Raw genomic sequence first — 19,737 nt, forward strand, 5'->3', positions numbered from 1 at the left:
ATTCATTTTGAGACAACTTGGGATTGGTCCCCTCCAGACATGGCTCATTGGGGATTGTACTACTCAGCCAGTGGACCATTCTGTTGGTGACCTGGTGGGGATGATAGGATTTGTCTATGGTTATTAACAAAATACCTCCTAAATGCTGTCTGTCTTCCTGAAAGCTCCCATTGGTACACAGACAACCTATTGCAAATAAAATACGTGGCATGGAGATGGCAGAGAGACTGTTTAAATTCCTGTGCTCTGGTTGTGGAAACAAATGAGATTTTTCGTTTAGCTTCTGCAGAGTGGAAATATTGCAGGTGGAAGTACTTGGTAGATTTGGGCTACCATACTGTCATCCATCTGAGGCAAAATAGAGTATTGTTCTCTTAAGGCTTTTCTAACTTTAAAAGGAAGGGTGGACTGGATTGAGGCTCTGATGGTACAGATCCATGTCTGGAGGGGACCAATGCCAAACTGTCTAAAATCGAATTTTAGTCCTATTTACTTGCTGAGGCACTACATGCAGTTTGGTGTTCCATCCAGCACAACTGCATAGCTTGCGTGTGTGCGTCTGTGTGCCCCTTTTTTTTTTTTTTTTTTTTTTTTAAAGCAAGGAGCAATGGTATTGAAGATTTACACTTCCTAGGGGATGGCAAAATACCATTTTACCTCAAAAATGTTCATTTGGACTTTGCTTACTATATCATCACTTGAGGCTGATCTTTTTATCCCTCTCCCTGCCAAACCTACCTTGTTTGGGTACAGTTGTTGAGAAGGTGGCAGCACAATTCAAAATTTCTGGAGTCCTCTGATTTTTATCATCTGTCAGTTAGGTGTCTGATGTAGTAGCTGTCTAATTGCCTGAGGGTTATGGGCAATTTGTATGGGCAATGATAGAAGTTGGATGTCTTTCTTCTTTTAAAAAAAATAATCAGTCAATCTTAGTTATTAACCATTAAGATATTGCCTGACATTAGCAGGGGCCAGTGGGATTGGTGTTGTGTGGCATGATTCTTTGCTATCTAATAGATATGTTGCTGATTTGACTGATTATAGAGGAGTTAGGTCACCGATTGATGTCCTCATCTTTCTGGTTTTTGTGTGTGTGTGTGTGTGTGTGTGTGTGTGTGTGTGTGTTCTAACTTGCTCGAAGCTCACTAACATAAGTCTGGTCATTTTTCCCTCCTAAGAAATTAATACACTAACGTCTAAGAAATGGTCAACATGAATCTTTTATACAAATATTCCCTCAGCTTATTTAAACTAGAAAAGCTAACTTTGAGGGCAAAGCTCTCTATTTAGTTTTCAAATATATTTAATTCACTTTGAAATATTCTGAAACAATTTAGTTCATGGAAATAGACTGCTGTACTGTACTTTGTCGGATTCTTTCAGGAACATAACAAATAATCACAATATTTTAACAGAGAATGTCTATCATTTATTTAGGAAAGACTCTGCTTGTTAACTTTGCCTTTAAACCCAACCCCTTTGACGTGATTTGAAGTAGTGCCGAGTACTTACATGGTTCCTTGTGACTTCAATTGAAGTGGTGAGTGCTCAGCACTTCTGAAAGATAGCCCCCGATCTATTTTGCTTTATTTTGAGTGTTCCTTAAGTATTGTGAACACCCAGGGAAAGACATGACCCCATAGACATTTGTACCATGTTTCATGAACAAAATGTATATTGGTACAGCGATAACAAGGCAATTCACAGCAGTATAGCATGAGTTCTGTTATTTGGATAGTCTCCCACTTCCAATATTTGGAACAGACTGAACAATACAGCTGTTTCTGTTTTGTACCCAGGGCTCTCACTTGTATAATGGCTTTGGAAAGCAGGTTGTCTTGAGAGTGCAAAGTTCCTTCTATGTAGTAACATTTACTAAAATCAATATTTTTGTTAAGGAGGAGCTGAGAGAACTCCGGGAACAACCAACCGATCCTCAAGCCCAGCAAGAAATAATTAACAGCATTGAAGAAGTGTATTTTTCCAATGATTCCTTTGATATTGTGAAGTATGAGTTGGAGGTAAGAAGTCTTCCTCCTCCCCCTCCCCCCAAAAAGTCAGTATTCTAAAAGACATTAATCAATGACATTTATTTTTAGTCAATGTTCACCCTTTCATCTTGACTTCAATATTTGTGTGACTTTTCTCTTTTGCCTTAACCTAGAATTAAGATTTTTCTGTGACTGTATAGGGACTGATCCAAAGCCCATTGATATCAATGGGAATCTTCCCATTGGATTCAGTGGTTTTAGGATCAGGCCCATTGTGCTTCCAAACAGTTCAGAGATCAAATTTGCTTATGAAATGGCCAGAATAATCAAAACTGGGAAATTGATTAGATTTGGCAGAAAAACTGTATTTTTGGCTTTATTTTGTTAGTAATCAAAATTACAATATGTTATGTGTTGATTCGGCGGTCGGGGTGTATGTGCACATAATCTGCTGAATGCAAGAAAAAGCTCTCTGAGATTTTGATTATCCATTACTGGATACTCACCATAATGTAACTCTGACTTTTCATTGTTTATCATTATCTTACTTTAAATGCAGATTAGATTGTGACAGCATAACATTGTTTCCTAAATGCATTTAATTATTATATGTACACTTCATCTACATTCATTTTTCATTGGTTTTAATTTTGTCTTCTACATACAGAAACTTCCTCCAGTTCTTAGTCTTCAAGAAATGGAAGAATACAGAGACAAATTAAAGCAACAACAAGCTGCTGTAAGTAAAACTCTTTTCTCCTGTGTTGAGTGTGTAGAACTTGATGCCACTGATGTGTTGTGAGTTCCAGTAGTTCTTACTATATTTATTAAGACTATTGTGATATGGGGCTGAAAATAATCTTGGATCCCTAAAGGTATTAACCCGGTTAAGTTAGCACATTAAGAACCTCTTCATCTCCATTTCTCCTCAGCCAACAAGATGGATGAGCTGGTTGACTGCTTCAGCCAGATTCTCCTCTGATTCCCATCTTTGGGAGGGTTAGAGAGAAGTGCTTAAGAAGAACATATATCATTCTCTCACTTCAAGTGCTGAGCCCTTGTCTCCTTAAACATCCCTAACCCTTGCTGGAAGAAAACTGTTTTGAACATGATTTTCTATATAAATTACTGATGGTTTATTTGGTATTTTTTCCTTGTTCAACCTTTCTTATGTGTATGTATGCTGGAAAGATGCTTATTTTTTAAATTTAATATAGGGTGTAATTCTCAGAATAGAATAGACCTTCGTTTATGATTTAATTCAGAGCAGTGCAAAACATAATTTTAAAATGCTTATGTCTTGCACGCCAAAGGAAAACTTAAGTTGATTTTGCCATGCACAGGATGATTATAAACTAGCATAAATTATATATAATATGGTATTTGTATGAAAGGAAAGTTTCCTTTGTAGTTTGTTTAATCTCCAGTGTAGGTGGTTAATTTGTAATTGCACACTAATAACATGGAAAACAGAATATATCAGGCTCCAGTGCTCCATGTCTTTTCTATTTTTACTCAAGTGTGCTCTTTAGCTGGTAAAGGGCTAAAAGGTTAATTTGAAAACATCTACTAATTCCCAAATGGAGCTGTAAACATACATCTGTTTTTATTTGCAGGAGAAGTGTGGTCATTATCTTAGAATGTTTACTTCTTTCTTGGCATATGTATTAATCAATGTATGATTAAGAATGTTAAGAATTACAGGAAATCTTCAGAGTTCTTAATGCAGATCTTTCAGCATAGAGATTGGATACTTTCCAGATACCTCACATATAATATTTTCCCCTTCAAGGTATCTAAAAAGGTTGCAGACTTGATTCTTGAAAAGCAGCCTGCATATGTTAAGGTAAGATAATGAACTGATGTATTATATTGTAAATGCCTTCTGTGAATTATTAAATCACACCAGCTAATGTTACTGTAATTCAACTTGATCTGTTTTTCAGACACAATTGTGGATCCATTCATGTAATCAATGGGAGAGTGTAGTCTCTTAAATTCTTATATCCTGTGGCTATTTTACTTAAGTCATGTTGATACCCACCATCAGTGCACCTAGATGCTTAAATCAATATAGTAATCAATTGCAAATCAACCCTATTTTTTAAAAAAATGGGAAAATCAGTTAAAAGTCCTGTCAAAGAATACTGCTACTACTAATTACCTGAGGAATGAATGAACGTAATGAAAGGGCATTCCATTAGCTCAAACAAGCCTCTGAAGATGAGGCAAACTACTTGGTCAGTGGTTTTAAAAGCTTTCTATTGATCCAACAAATCTGGCATTGACTCTCCAGCTGACAATCCAAAAGTAGTTGTGTGGTGTTTCCATTGCCAGTAGGAACTAAATTCTTACACTAAACTCATGTCTAAAACCAGACTGATAAGAATCAAGAACACGAGATTGAGATATCATGGGAGCTGTTCTAACATCATCATAAGATGTTCCAGAAATGGGAGGCTATAGATGAAGTAGCAGACGGAGGGGGCTTGAGCAGGAGCCTCACTGCTGTTTATGTTGAAGGATGGCTTGCACCTTGCTTCCATGAAGAAGGCATTAACAATCCTCATCAGTAACAAATTCCAAACTTCCCACTGGTCCCTACCAAGTCATGAGAAGTGTGTCCAATAGACAAGTAAGTTGGACATGGCACTTCCAAGAGACTTCAATGATAGCTTTAATATCCTCTTATTCTGATAGTGCTCTCAGGAGATTGGTCCGGTCAGCCAGGATCTGATTCATCTTTTCCGCAAATCAAAGTGAGGATTCCTCAAAGAAACAAATTAGACCATTAGAATCAAGGAAACTTGGATTCATCATTTTGCCAATTGAATGTAGATTCTAATGAGGCCCCCATCACAGTAGTATGAAATGTCCACAGTTCTGAAGAATTGCACTGGATGAGGTTTTGCTGAAGCTGAGGGAGAGGACAACCAACCTTTTGTTTCCCCAGTGTAAGAATAACCCAGTGTCTGTGGCAGCAGTCTTTGAGTTAGTGTATTGCCTTTGCCACTGACACTTCAGCTTTCTTCCATGTTGCTTCATCATTTGCAAAGCATCTGTAAACTGTGGCGATTCATTGGTAAGGCATAAAGTGAGTGGGTGTCGAGATTCTAGCCTGTCAATATTTCTTGATAATACATTGTCATAGTATTCCACTGAAGCATTGGTAGAATGTTCAAAGGCTGAGAGCCATAGTCTGTTGGAAGTGTCAGATGAGGTAGGTCCATCAGTATCCTAGAGTGAAACATTAAAACAGTTTCTCCATCCCCACAGGAGTGTGTTCCTAGCCTGACTTTTCTCTGGAGGAGGAGGAGATCTGACAATGACAAGTATTGTCTTTTCATCCCAAAGTTAAAATCCAGAGATTGAAACTATAATTACACCTATGAAGGAAAACAGCTACTATTAATTTATCCCCATCTGACATCTTATAGGAATCAGAAGCATTTTCATTTAATAAAAAGATTTTTTTTAAAGAGGCTGTTTATGGACAATTGAGGCAGACTCTGACAAAGAGTTTCTGTTTTGGATCTTGTTTTTTATTGTATACAACAGCTTCACTATTACAAACCCTTCCCCACTCATAATTCCATAATGTTCTTCCGATATCTTACTTCTTAATTTTAAGATGCCTGCATTGCCAAATGGGCTATTGTGCACACACAGATCATTACAAGTAGGGATTAATTTCATAGTACAGAGCCTTTTAGTGCGGCTTGAAACAGGACTATGTATGGATTTATACAAGAGCGCACACTGCTTCAGTGGTTCCAAAGGGATGGTTAAAAATCTATCAGGCCAATAAGAGGCACTTTAAAAGCCCCTTAGTTGTGTGTTTGAGTCAATAATCCTGTTTAGAAAGTCTGAGCATGTTAACTGCATAGCTAGGGCTCCTTAGGAGCTATTTGTGTCTCTGGATTCAATATCATGACTTTTCAAACTTTAAAATAGGGTGTGCTATCCTGCAAGTGTCTAAGAGAATCCTATCTGAGGGGCTGAGTGCTTGCATTCCAACTGACTCACTGGGATGTATTTAATAACTGTGTTCCATACTTCATGATGATAGCTCATATTTAGCAGCAAATCCTATCCTTGCTTCCTCACCCTGCACAGGATCCCCTGGAAGCGAGTGCATTTCCACTGTATGTTTGGAAGGAGGTCACAGAGGTGATATGCATCCCCTGTATAAAGTAGGGTCCTCTTCTGTAAGGACTTCCTGTGGGGCCTAATGGGGAATAGACAGGGCAAGTGGATTTTCCATTCTGCAGATTCTCTGGTATCTTCTTCCCTGAAAGAGGAGCACTTTTTTTTTTTTTTAAAAGGACTGTTGCAGCTGCTGGGTTGATGTGGCACTGCAGAGCCACTCTGTATCTGGCTGAGGGAAGGGAGTACATCTGCCCAGCTTGAGTCTGGGTATTGGACTGAGGGTTTTGTCCCTAGGAACCTAATAGCTGCACTCCATCCCAGTCCCTAATCTATGCAATCTGAGTGTGTCCAAAGGACAAGTTTTACTGCATTCATACAGGCAGAAATATTTCAATTGAATGCCATCTATTAGATTAGATTTATTATTAAATGCACTTTTCATGAAAAAGGAAGTCATGACCCTCTGCAAAAGCCTTTGCTATTCAAAGCTTTTTTAAAGGGGAGATTGCTTCATACTGTACCTAACAATCTTTGAATAGAATTTAAGCCATTGCTCAAACCAGGATCTAGTTTCTGACTTTTCTAAACCAAAGATATCTTACTTCCATAGTATATCTTTGATTATTTTGAACAGAAGATGGTGTTAGAATGACTTAGGATTTAATGACCTAGTTAGTTCAGGTCAGATTTTTAAATTTGAATCAGATTTTGTATTGTAGAAGTTTAAAGTAGAGACCACACCCTTCTCTGTATTTGGAAAGCACCTGTCACATTTTGAAATACAGTGCTGTCATGGTGTGAGCACACCCTGTCTCCCTTTGGGGTAAATCATGGGTGTGGTGTCACTGTGGTTAGTCTACCAGACTGTCCTTGGATTTAAGACTGTGTGGCTCAATGGCTGCAGTCAGTATGGCTGCCCTTGGGTTCAGGGCTCTGCAGCCTAATGGCCAGAGTCAATATGGCTGCACTTGGGTTCAGGGATCCGCGGCCTAATCGCCAGAGTCAGGGGCTGCCACCTGGGATGGGGCGGGAGATGATGGCTGAGGTAGGGGGACCTGGGCCCTCCCTGTTCCACTGCATCAGGGTTTTCAATCCGGCCCGTGGGATTGCCAGCCCTGTGGCGTGGTGGGGCTAAGGCAGGCTCCCTGCCTGCCCTGACCCTGTACCACTCCCAGAAGCGGCTAGCACCATGTCCTTGCAGCCCCTTGGGGAGGAGGGTTAGAGGGCTCCGTGAGCTGCCCTCGCCTGCAGGCACTGCCCCCCACAGCTCCTATTGGCTGGGAATGGGAGCTTCGGGGGTGGTACCCGCAGGCGAGGGCAGCATGTGGTGGAGCCACTGCCGGACATGCTGGCCACTTCCGGGAGCGGTGCAGGGCCAGGGCAGGAAGGGAGCCTGCCTTAGCTCTGCTGCCACCCTGGAGCCATTCGAGGTAAACGGTGCTGGGCCAGAGCCCATACCCCAAACCCCTCCAGCACCCCGCACGCCAACCCCCTGCCCCGAGTCCCCTAACCCGCTACCTTGAGCCCCCTGCTGCACGCCAACCCCCTGCCTTGAGTCCCCTCCTGAACACCACACCCCCTCCCGCACCACAACCCCCTGCCCCAGCCCTACATTCATGGCCCTGCGTACAATTTCCCCACCCAGATGTGGCCCTCGGGCCAAAAAGATGGCCCACCCCTGGCCTAGACTGAGCTAGTCTGCTCCCTTTTATACTGGAAAAGCAGTTGGAGCATGCCCAGCATGGTCTGATGGGGGTGGGACTTCCTCTGCCCATAATGTGGAGTTAATCCTTTCTTGTCTAGTGAAGGGTATGCACACCCTGTCACAAGTGCAATAGACATTTTTTTTAAATGTTCAGGTTTTTTTTACATAGGGGGTGTGCAAACCTTTCTACGATGTATTGCCAAATAAAGATAAAGTAATAGCTGTTTAAAATCCCTGGTGATTATTTTTAAGAGCCCCAAAATATAGTAGGAATTTCACAAAAAAACTTAAAGCTGCGTTCCTTGCCCTGAAGTGGTCACAGCCTAAATTCAGTGCGTCACAGTTAAGGGTCATTGCAAAGTGATATGTACTGAATTGCTAGTGAATACCTAAATATTGTGAAACAAAATATTGTGTATAGCATATTTGCCTGCTTTGCTAATATCTGGTTTATTAATGCAAATTAAACTTTGTGTGTGTGCCTGAAGCTTTGATCATTCCATTAGGCTGAACTTCATTAATGGCAATAATATTATTCTTGTGAAAATGTTGCAATATATAAATATAGCAAAACTATTTTATGTTGAGTTTTCAACTTCAGTAAAAATGGATTCCAAATAATTCTCTTTTGAAGATACTTGTTTTTTTTTTTTTTTTTGTGTGTGTGGGTGACTGTAAGTGTTTCTGCAGAACCTCTAAATTGTCTTATTTCCCTTTATGGAAACTCTAACATCACATTATGCCATCAGTGCTTTGGCCTTTACTGATTAGGCGATTGAAATATATTGTAGCTTGAGAAATGTGGGACTAGATTATAGGTTTATGTAAATTACTTTGAGATTGGTGAGAGCATCTGACTTGTTTTACACAACAATGTATAATTCTTGGAAGAGTAAATTGAAATATTGCTTCTCTGTAGGAACTTGAACGAGTTACATCTTTACAAACTGGTCTTCAGTTAGCTGCAGTCATTTGCACAAATGGAAGAAGGTATGGTACATACTTAGTGACACACTTGTCCGCTGTTCAGAGATTGAAAGGGAATAAAATGGTTTAAAAACACAATTACTCTCCCTCCCCCCTCCCAAAAAGAAACCCCTTCATTTACTTTAATATGAACTAATGATTACTTTTATTAGAACTATTTCCTATTTTTGATGTCAGTACTAACACAATTACTAGTAAATTCCTGTACTTAAGTCCAAAGTGTGAACTGAAAGTTCTGCCTCCTATTGGAATGGACCATTGACCTAAAAACAAACTCCAGATAAAGGATAAATGCACCTTTCTAATTTCCCTCTAGTGTCACTGTAATTGCTGAATTTCACTAGTAGTGCTGGTCATTCAGAGTTTCTAATGTGCATTGAGACCTACCTGTTAGACTATTTGATAGCTAATATGCAAAATAAATAATTTTATAAGACTATTCTGTGTATTGTTAACTTCTGCAGACACCTGAATATTGCAAAGGAAGGCTTTACTCAAGCCAGTTTGGGACTTCTTGCAAATCAAAGAAAACGACAATTGCTGATTGGACTGCTAAAGTCTCTGAGAACAATAAAAACACTGGTATGTGCAGATTTTTTTTAATAGTAAAAATATTTTTCTTAATTATGTAGTTTTCTTATGGCTCTTTTTTTTTCTGTCGATTTTTAGCAAAGAACTGATGTACGTTTAAGTGAAATGTTGGAGGTAAGTACTTACAACTATTTTATAGTTATTGTAGATGGGTATACATTTGTTTCCATCCTTTTTATTTCTTTCACTCTTATTTCCTAACACAGAGGACACTTTTAAAAAAAGAAAATAAAATGATTTACCAGAAGTTTTGCTTTTTCATGTCAGAAATACTGTGTGTATGGCACAAACTGCTAATCTACTGGAAGATGCCTGCGATTCTGTTCAAGGCTCCAATTCTGCCACTGGATGTGCATGAGCAGAGCCTTGTAGACATGTGGGTCTGAGGGTTGAGGCTCTAACTAGTACAATAAGGGTTCTGTTAGGTCTTTCTTATTTATGTGTGTCTGTCCTTTCTGATGCCAGTGTTTTAAAGCAGGATGTGCTTTTACTGGGAGGACAAAAAGAGGGTGAGGTTTATCTGGTTGCATGTTGGCAAATATGTTTAGTACAGGCGAAGGAAAATACTCACATCAGCATGTAACTGCCCAAGATTATGTACTGTACAGGCTCTGCTACAGATGGGAATAGATTGATTATGTGACATTCAGCTGTGTTTTTTACTCTCTTTCTCCCCCCGCCCCCCAGTGGGTGGGGGCGGCCAGCAGAGTGTGAGGAAGCTCAAGGGGTTTCAAGGTTCCAGGATGTATGCACGTTTTGAGAATTCCATTAATTTTTTTATATCGTTTAACTTGCTACTTGTAGGCAACATGGAGAAATTGGGTTTTCAGGAGGGATTTGAATGAGGAGAGGTTCTGGCTTGGTGAACAGAGGTGGGGAGGGCCTTCCATTAAGAGCATGGAGGAGTGTACAGATGAGTGGAAAATGAAAAGAGGGTGTCGTTGGTAGAATGGAGTGGGTAAGAGGATTGCAATAGGAGACAGTTGCAGAGAGGCAAATGCTGCAGTGCAGAGCCAACTGCACCTTTGTCTCGTCAGGTTTTTCTGAGTGCACGCTGTGAGGTGACAGGCCCTGCACCTTCACCTGATGAAGTGGGCTGTAGCCCGCGAAAGCTTATACTCAAATTCCTTAGTCTCTAAGGTGCCACAAGTACTCCTGTTCTGTCTCAGAGTGGAATTCTACAGTTCTCTGACTCTCATGGTGGGTCCCCAGAGTAGAGCACTCTGTGTAACAACCGTAATTGCTCAGCACGTCTGGATCGATTTGGCATCTTCAAGTCTTTTGCTTTTGGAGATGTGACTGGTGGTGAATACAGTGATCCAACACAGCCTTCCTAAATCAAAATATCATTTAATCTCAACAGTGGGAACAAAGCAGACGCACCAGCCTCTGCGGACTGGGGTTTAGTTCAGTCTTTGCCTTCGCTCCTTTCTCCTTCAGGGTCCATTTGTTTTATCCACCCCGAAGTTCTTTGTTTCAATTTTTCCCACCTGGATCCTCCCTCCAGTTTTTACAAGCTGTTTAACTCAATATGGGTGGAGGTCAAACTTGAGAGCTAATGACAATTTACCTTAAAGTTGGTAAACTGGGGTATCTGAAGTCATTGTCCACTTTTCCATGTACCTGCATTGGCTCCTGCTTGAATTAACCCCTTATTTTCATACAGTAAACCTTCACAGTAGGTGTGGAATGTAAAGCATCAGCCATCTGAAACTCCTGCATGGGCCTGCTGAAAAGTCACTGAGCACTTTTTAAATCGTCTTATTCCAAGAAGGGAATTTCTGTCCCCAGCAAATGTCAGTAAATGTTAGTACAGACACTAAGGAATTCATTCATCAAAATACGAAGTCTTGCACTCATTATCCTGGCATACCATGAGAACGTATTCCTTGGATTTTCTTTACTCTGGATGAAAGGATATCTGCTCAGCAAGTCTAACTGTGATGGAATCAGGTTACCATCTCTGGTGCTCAAGGAGAGTGTTTTGAGCAGAAGATATTTCATAAGCATTACTAAAAGAGGTCAGCCTTGTGAACGACTTATGCTGTATTGCTCCCAAACTTGGAGATTGTTGCCTTGTGGCATTGCAAAAACTGATTATATAACTTAGATTTGTCTGACATATGGTATGATCTAATGTATGGTGTTTAATGTATAACTTTTGCAAAAACAAATAAGTAAAGTGGGTGTCAGTCTACTGAATTTGCATGTTTATATTTTGAAAAAAGTTTGCAGCTTCTGAATTTTGTGGGTTTAAAAAAAATCTGAGGGCTCTGTGTAGGAAACATGAAAATATAGAACTATATTCAGATACGTTATAAGCTTTGGAATTGTGCCTACATGGCGAGTTCTGAATCTGACACAAGTCTAAATTCATGAGTAAAATGGCGTAACTTAAACACAAGTGGGCCAGATTCACACCTGGTCAATGGTCCATTTAAGTCAATGAATTTATAACATTTAAGTATTTGGCTCAAGTAAGTGGGAGTAATGGAGTCTAAATTGTTTAATAGATGTGAGGCGTATTTACTTTTACTTTTGTTGTTTGGGACCTACTTTTACTTGCTTTTGTTGCTACATCCTTCTATTCTGGCAATTTTGCATGTGAATTGCATGACTTTAGAGTTCCATCAGGCTTAGTGGGCCAAATTTAGAGGTGATATATAGAGCACTGTAAATTGGTCTAAGCTGATCAAGGACTGGAAAGAGGAATAGATTCCATAAATTTAGACTTCTTCTAGACTCACCTCTGAATTTATTCCATAGCGTTTTAAGGGTTCCAGTCAAAGTAGTGCTTATATATATTTTTACTCTATGGCACTGAATAGCTTACTTCATCTGAGTATAGCAGTTTTTAAAAGACGATTGGGATACTGATCTTAAGTGTCCTGTCCTTCTGTTATAGTGGTTATGAATAGTTGAACGTACATTTTTTTTTTTTTTGTAGCTAAATTTGAGCCTGCAGAAGAATGTAGCTACGAATCGGTATTCTGAAATGATGTTTCTATTATAGTAGCTGATAACAAATAGTTTATAAATTGTCCTTTTGCATTTTTCGTTTGTAATCTATGACTTAAGTTCTCTGAAGCTCGTGATATATAATTGGTGTAATCGTTAGTGGGGGGAAAAAGCAGACTCTGATGTAATATATTAAGAAAACATTCCTCTCAAGTAGCATGCTTACCACAGATCTCTTTAGCATTGTTTTTTTCCCATACAGTTCCATTTAATTTTAGTCTAAAAATGTATGTTGCAATATTTGCTTCAGAAGTTACATTAGCTATCTATTGCATTTTTTTCCTAAGGAGGAGGACTATCCAGGAGCTATTCAATTGTGCTTGGAATGCCAGAAAGCAGCCAGTACTTTCAAACACTACAGTTGTATAAGGTAAAGTTACACTTTGTTCCTAAGGAGGTTCTAGCTTTTAGCTTCTATGCAGTGTTTTGGGGAATATAAAATGTCACCAAAATGATGTGGTCATGAAAAAGCAAAGGTGATCCTAGGATATAGCAGGCGAGAATTTTCAGTAGAAATAGGGACGTATTAATGCCATTGTACAAGGCACTGTCAAGACCTCATTTGGAATACTAAGTGCAATTTTGGTCATCCATGTTCAAAAAAGATGAATTCAAATTAGAACAGGTATGGAGAAGGGCTACAAGGATAATCAAGGGAATGGAAGACCTGTCTTACAAGAAGAAACTAAAAGAGCTGGGCTAGTTTAGCCTAGCAAAATGAAGACTGATGTGGGAATATGATTACGCTCTCTAAATACATCAAGGGGGTGAACACCAGGGAGGGAGAAGAGCTATTTCTGTAAGAGTGTGTTGGTACAAGAACAAATGGGTATAAACTGGCCATGAATATATTTAGGCTGGATATTAGTAGAGGAGTGAGATCTGAAACAGCCTGCCAATAGGAGTATTGGGAGCAAACAACCTAACTAGTTTTAAGATGGATCTTGATAGATTTGTTAACTGGATTATGTGGCAGGGTTGCCTGCCGTAGCAGGGGATGGACTGAAGTTGATGACCCAGGAGATTCCTTCCAGTCCTGTGTCCCTATATTTGCAATGTTGGCTAATTGGTGTCACTGAAGGACCAGTGCTGCAATTTAATTATCTGGTTAGAAAAGGCAAGTAATTCAAAGATCGTTTAAAAAGTGTAACTGAATCATAAAATTATCAGCAGTGATTTTTCAAGTAATGAAAATGCCAAGGGATTCTAACCTTCTTTCATGAGCTGCACATTGATTGGTCTATGTCAGCATTTTATCCAGCTGTTGTGATTTGTAGATGTTAGCACCTGAAGGCCCCAGCTGAGATTGAGACTCTGTACAAACACATAGTTAGAGGTTGGTTCCTACCATCAAGAGTCTACAATCTTAATAGACAAAACAGGTGAACCGACTGGAGAGGAAACGGGCACAGAGAGTGAAGTGTCTTGGCCAAAGTCACGTAGCAGTGCAGTGCCAGAGACTCCTAAGTCCTACCCCAGTGCCCTGTTCACTACAGCACCCTGTAGTGTGCCTCATGCTCATGTTCTTTTGGGGAACGTAGGACACTGAATGACTAACGTTTTTTTTGTGCGTCAGTGTTTCTGAGAAAGTGGTTAATTTAAAAAAAAAAAAAAATTAGAAACTGAGTGAAATTCTGGCATCATTGATATTGGAGGGAGTTTTGCCATGGACTTCAATCAGGCCAGGATTTATTAAAATTAATGCTCTGGCTTCTTTCCTCCCCACTTTCCCTCCTGCCATATATGGGGATTATTGCAGTATTGAAGTAATTATGAGTAATTCTTGACTTCAGTTGGAGTTATGCATTTAGAATGCACATTCAGGACCAGAAGCTACTGCCAAAGAAGCCAAAGTATGTAACATTACATATTTTAATTTGGTAATTCATTGCTATGTGTGAGTGCAGCTTCAGGGTTTAGAAACTACTGGACAAGTCTGTCTAGATTTTATAAAATATATATTTAAAGGGTACTTCCAGACTACCCGCCGTATTGGCGGGTCGCAATCGATTTATCGGGGATCGATCTATTGCGTCTCGTTAAGACGCGATATATCGATCCGTGAACGCGCTCACCGTCGACTCCAGAACTCCACTAGAGTGAGTGGTGGTAGCGCAGTTGACAGGGGAGCTGCGGCCGTCGATCCCGCGCCGTGTGGACCCCAGGTAATTCGATCCAAGATACTTCAACTTCAGCTATGCTATTCGCGTAGCTGAAGTTGCATATTTTAGATCGATTCTCCCCCCCCCCCCCCCAGTGTAGACCAGCCCAAAGAGAAAATTTCATAAGCTCTTGCCTAAATCAGTTGAAGTACTTCAGAAAGCAGCCATTAGAAATTCCATGTACAATAGTCTAAGTTCCTTATCCATGATCATTTGTGCCTCCACTTGGATTTGTAGTGCTCATCTTCCTTCTCTGACTCTTGAGTACAAGCTAACTTCATTTCTACCTTCTCATTCATGGTGGAGGTGGGGTCAACATGGACCAATCTTTACCACAGAATGAGCACAGTGTCTCATTTTCATTGGGAAAGTTGATGTTCCCATGATGATATCCATCCTGCAAAAAATGTAGCACCTCAACCATGTAATACTTCGCCTGATATTGATCTTCCATTAGTTGAGAGGCCTACTTTCTCCCTTTACCCAGTGTCCTATATGGTAGTGATGATTATTCACCAAACTGTCTAGCTTTTCTTGTTTCAAAAGGGAGTGTGGAAAATAATATAGAAAACAAACAGTAATCTGATTTGTTTTGCAAACCACTTAATCTTTCTTTAAGTGGGGGAAAAATTGGGAGATTTCTTATAAATATTTACAAAGACAGTTTGATTTATTAAACTGTTAAAATATTTGTTCATTTGACATGCTTCCTTTGTTAATATTGTGAGATTAAGGTTAATTAAATGGTATTTTCTTGTTTAAAATTCACTTGGCATATAAATGATTTGAAAGTTGCTGGTGAGGAACCATTTAGCACTGAATCACTTTTCCCTTTTCTATTTTCTAGAAACTTTTGTCAAAGCTGAAAACTTTATCTTAAGTATGTAAAGCAAAGTGCTGTAATTTAAATTGATATTAACTGTCACTTTATAGATAATGGATGACAAAGTTCAACTGCAGAAGTCATATTATAAATCTAATACCATGCTGAGAAGATTATGCTGTTATCACTCTTAAAAGGGTCTCCTTATATGTTCTAAGGATAAAGTTTCTTTAGAGAGAATTTTTGTGTTGGATTAGCTTGGTAACAAAGGTTTAATTGTGGAAAAGATTAATGTACAGTTCGTATCTGGTAAAACTACGCTTTTGAATTTTGGCCTGCACAGATTGAATAATATTCCTTCTATTTTTAGAACATATTTACTTTTAAACTGTGTTTTTAAATTTTGTGTGTGTGTTTACATACATGCATACATTTGAATCTTTGGTTTTTAAAATACTTCATTGTCTCTATTGTCAGTACAGTGTGCCTTTTGCAACACACACAAAATTATACTAAATGTTAACAAGTGCCTATGGAGGACTCTGGGCATCTTTGCCCACTAACCTTCCCTAAAGCAAGGAGGAGTCAAACATTCCAGCCACTGATCCCAACCACAAATCTCAATGCTCAGCGCACCCCTCAAGCTCCAAAAATCTGGGAATATATGCACATTATATTGCAACCCCCCTTATTGTCAAGCAGTTGAGCTAAGTGAACTAATGGGACTCTGGGATTTTTCTATTGCTTGGGATCCTCATGAAGTTATGTAACACCCTGGGTGGGTTGTCAGCAGCGGGTATTGAATTTGGGATCTTTGAATCTCAATGCATGAACATGTGCTGCCTGAGTTAAAAGATCCAGGCCTCTTAGCTAAGGCCGTAGCAGGCTCATCAATCTCTAGTTAGCCTAGTCACCACTAGAGGGGGACAGAGTGCCACACCAATAGGTATAGCTTATGGTTCTCTCAGGGCTCACATTTTAAAAAAACAACTCCAAGATCCCCATGTGGTTCTCCATGTCACAATCCATGTGATTAGCAGTCCAGTACTTCTGTGTTTTATCGTGAAGCCTTAGTAATCCGAACAATGATCAACTCATGTTCAGGAAAACCCCCCACATGAGACACTTTGTGCCTTCCCACTTGGGGGGTTTCCCCAGAATTTTTTTGTTGGATGCCTCTGGGGATCAGAGGTGGCTCCCATTGAAGTGGTGGGGGAATTCGACCCTGCTCCTTAAATTTTTGGATCTTCCTAGTTCTATGGAAGTCTAATCTTGAAAGAGGTGTTCTTCAGCTTCCCGGTGAAATGAATCCTCCAGGGTTCAGAATAGATTGGTCCATGCCCTGCATGATAATACAGATTGGATCACCATTATTTTGGACTGGGATGTCTTGCTTGTGTGACGGTTGGGAAGGGGAACAATGCTGAGGAGAGCAACTGGCCCTGCCCCGACTCTCCTCTTTCTCCCATTTCTTGTATTTCCCATTGTTTAAAATCTCGCTATTGGTTTAATCTCTGTGCATTGAAGACCTAGACATGAAGCTTGTATGAATTGTGAGGAAGTTGAGCAGCAGTTTTTTAAATAAAAATGAATTTAAGTATTCCCACATGAAGAAAATAATGAACACAGAACTAAAGCAGCACTTTGATTGTACAGTTGAATGTTTCTAAACAATAGAAAGTCTATACCGTATAAGACTTCTCAAGTGTAGGATTTCAAACACCCTTAGTACTATATTGCTATGGGAAAAAATCTACAGGAATACACTCTCTTAAAAAGCTCTTGTGAAACTTTAATGTCACACATTAAAACTGCTTCAGCTATTGCAATTAGGCCCAAATGTTATCTCTGTTATATCATAGTGGATACATCTCTTAAAATACACTCTGTGTAATGGGGTCAGCACCCACCTCTCACAAGTGCCCCCTTCTGATTGGGTGTGTCCGCGTTCTTTCAGTTTTGGTGACCCCTTTCGTTGGTTGTCAGGTGTGTGGTTTTGTTGTGTTTTGTTTTCCAGTGACTCAGCCCTTCGGCCAAGTCTTACACACTGTCTGCATGTGAATTAGAACAGATCTCTTCCAGGGTATACCGTCCACCAGGACTTATCTCAGTACCCCTCTGGTAGTGTCTCTCTAGCCCTCCCTGGGCTCAGTCTTTAAGAAGTCCCAGCCCTGGTATGGGGCCATATCCCTAGGGCTTCTTCCCTGGAGATACTGTGTTCCTGCAGCCCTCTGGCTGGGCTCAGTCCTTACTCAGTCCCAGCAGTCAGCCAGGAGCTCCTTCATTGCTCCCCCAGTCCCAGCTAGCAAACTGTCTTTGGTTCAGTCCTATAAGTCAGCCAGCCAGGAGCCTCTTGCTCCCCCAGTCCCTGCCTTTCTTCTCCAGCTCCAAGCAGCAACTAACTGCTGCTCTGTTCTGCAGCTCCTTTTAGATGGCCCTCCTGGCCCCTGATTGACGATTCCAACAGCCCCTCTGCTTCCTCGCAATCACTCTAGGCTGCTTGGAGGACCTCTCCACTGCGCCTTTCCTGGGATGGGTGTGGCAGAACCCTGCGGCCTCCAGCACGGGGCCTTTGGGCCTAGTCCACCCTATCACACACTCCTTAAGATTTATATGGCTGTTGATTGAAGAACCCCTTATTATTTATTATTTATATGGATGTTGATTTAAAAAACCCTTATAACATGTTTTGAGTAATTGCCTGAATAAAATGAATGTCATGAATTAATGTTTCTAAATTATGGTTAATAGCTTCTTATAAAATTCATCCAGTGTCATAGACTTTAAGGTCAGAAGGGGCCATCATGTTCATCCAGCCTGACCTCCTGCACATTGCAGGCCACAGAATCTCACCCACTCACTCCTGTAATAGACTTATAACCTCTGGCTGAGTTACGGAAATACTCAAATAATGGTTTAAAGACGTCAAGTTACAGAGAATTCACCATTTACAATAGTTTAAACCTGCATTCTGACTAGTAGAATTATAAAACTATTTATAACGTTTGGTTTAGAAAGTACATTGAGTTTTAAATGTATGCTATGTTTCTACAAATTCTTGATCAAAGCACCTTTTGCAATAACTCTTATTTTCTTGATCTGTCATGTACAGTGTACCAAAAGAAACATTACAGTACTTGCCTATTAATAATAGCTACCAAATGGAGCAAACATGTTCTATTAATCTCAGATTTTTTGATAAAGCTATAAGAAAAATGGATTAAACAATATTCAGATGGTATATGTGGAAAGAGATGGAGGAAAGAAGTGGAAAGAGAAACCCGGAGGTTGTTAGATGTGTTTTCTAATGTTGTAGCAAAACTTTTAATTGTAACTCTCCCTTACTCTAAATCTGCCATGTTTGTATGTGTGGAATTCGTTGTTGTTGTTGTTTTAACTTCAGGATGGAAAACAACAACAAAACTCTAGCTTGTATTATTTTTAATTTGGTTTAGTTTAATCCCATATATATAAAACTTCTTCTATTCTAAGAGCTATAACAATGAAAAGATGTACACCTCTACCTCGATATAACGCTGTCCGTGGAAGCCAAAAAATCTTACCACGTTATAGGTGAAACCGTGTTGTGTTGAACTTGCTTTGATCCACCGGAGTGCACAGCCCCCCCCCCCCCCCCCCCAAGAGTACTGCTTTACCGTGTTATATCCAAATTCGTGTTATATCGGGTCGCATTATATCGAGGTAGCGGTGTATCTGTTGAATGTAAAACAACAACAACAAAATAATCTGGGTCCTGATCCTGCCAACATCTACATATATTAATTATTTTATTCCAGTGAATAAAGTTCATACGTGCCTGTTTTCAGGATCAAGGCTCAAGCTTCTGTTGCATCTTAACAGTGGTGGTAAAAGAAGGGCCATCGAATGAATACTGGGGCTGGTCAGAAAATAATTTCATTGTGTGAAAAATGTGGAGATTTAAAGACTTGTTTTTGTTCTGATGCGGAATGAAAATGAGACCTTTTAAACTTCATTTCCAAAAAGCCTGGGAGGTGGGATACCATGTTTCAGTCCCTGCTCTTCCTGATTCAGTGCAGGGATTTGAACATGATTCTCCCACATCCCCAGTGGGTGCCCTAACCGCAAGGCTATTAGCTATTCTGGGGTGGGTTTCTTTCTCACATTCATTTTGATGAGAAATTCCATCCTGGACCTGAGAACCTTCCAGACTAAATTTTCATGGTAACTGATACATTTCCGTTCAACACTTTGGTTTAGACAAAAATGACGTTTTTGGACAGAAAAAAAATTGTTGAAATATTTTCGGCCAGTGCTGCTGAATACAGCCCA

The 19,737-nt window shown here is 39.9% G+C and overlaps 1 protein-coding gene across 17 annotated transcripts in view; it reads left to right on the forward strand.

Moving 5' to 3' along the window:
* Positions 1–19,737, forward strand: part of VPS50 (VPS50 subunit of EARP/GARPII complex) — a 174,644-nt gene that overhangs the window by 24,394 nt on the left and 130,513 nt on the right. For 10 of the 17 annotated variants that reach the window (XR_010598256.1, XR_010598255.1, XM_065583093.1 and 7 more), the window contains 7 exons: positions 1,899–2,021; positions 2,659–2,730; positions 3,784–3,837; positions 8,765–8,835; positions 9,297–9,414; positions 9,502–9,537; positions 12,729–12,811. Coding sequence is in view for 15 of the 17 variants with exons in the window: in XM_065583093.1 (XP_065439165.1) it covers positions 1,899–2,021; positions 2,659–2,730; positions 3,784–3,837; positions 8,765–8,835; positions 9,297–9,414; positions 9,502–9,537; positions 12,729–12,811 (557 nt within the window). In the remaining 2 variants the exon portion in view is untranslated. Of the gene's footprint in view, positions 1–1,437; positions 1,541–1,898; positions 2,022–2,658; positions 2,731–3,783; positions 3,838–8,764; positions 8,836–9,296; positions 9,415–9,501; positions 9,538–12,728; positions 12,812–19,737 lie in introns of all 17 variants that reach the window. The other 7 variants (XM_065583100.1, XM_065583097.1, XM_065583102.1 and 4 more) reach the window with 1 other exon arrangement.

This window comes from Chrysemys picta, chromosome 2 (assembly GCF_011386835.1).
Source record: "Chrysemys picta bellii isolate R12L10 chromosome 2, ASM1138683v2, whole genome shotgun sequence".
Taxonomy (NCBI): Eukaryota; Metazoa; Chordata; order Testudines; family Emydidae; genus Chrysemys; species Chrysemys picta.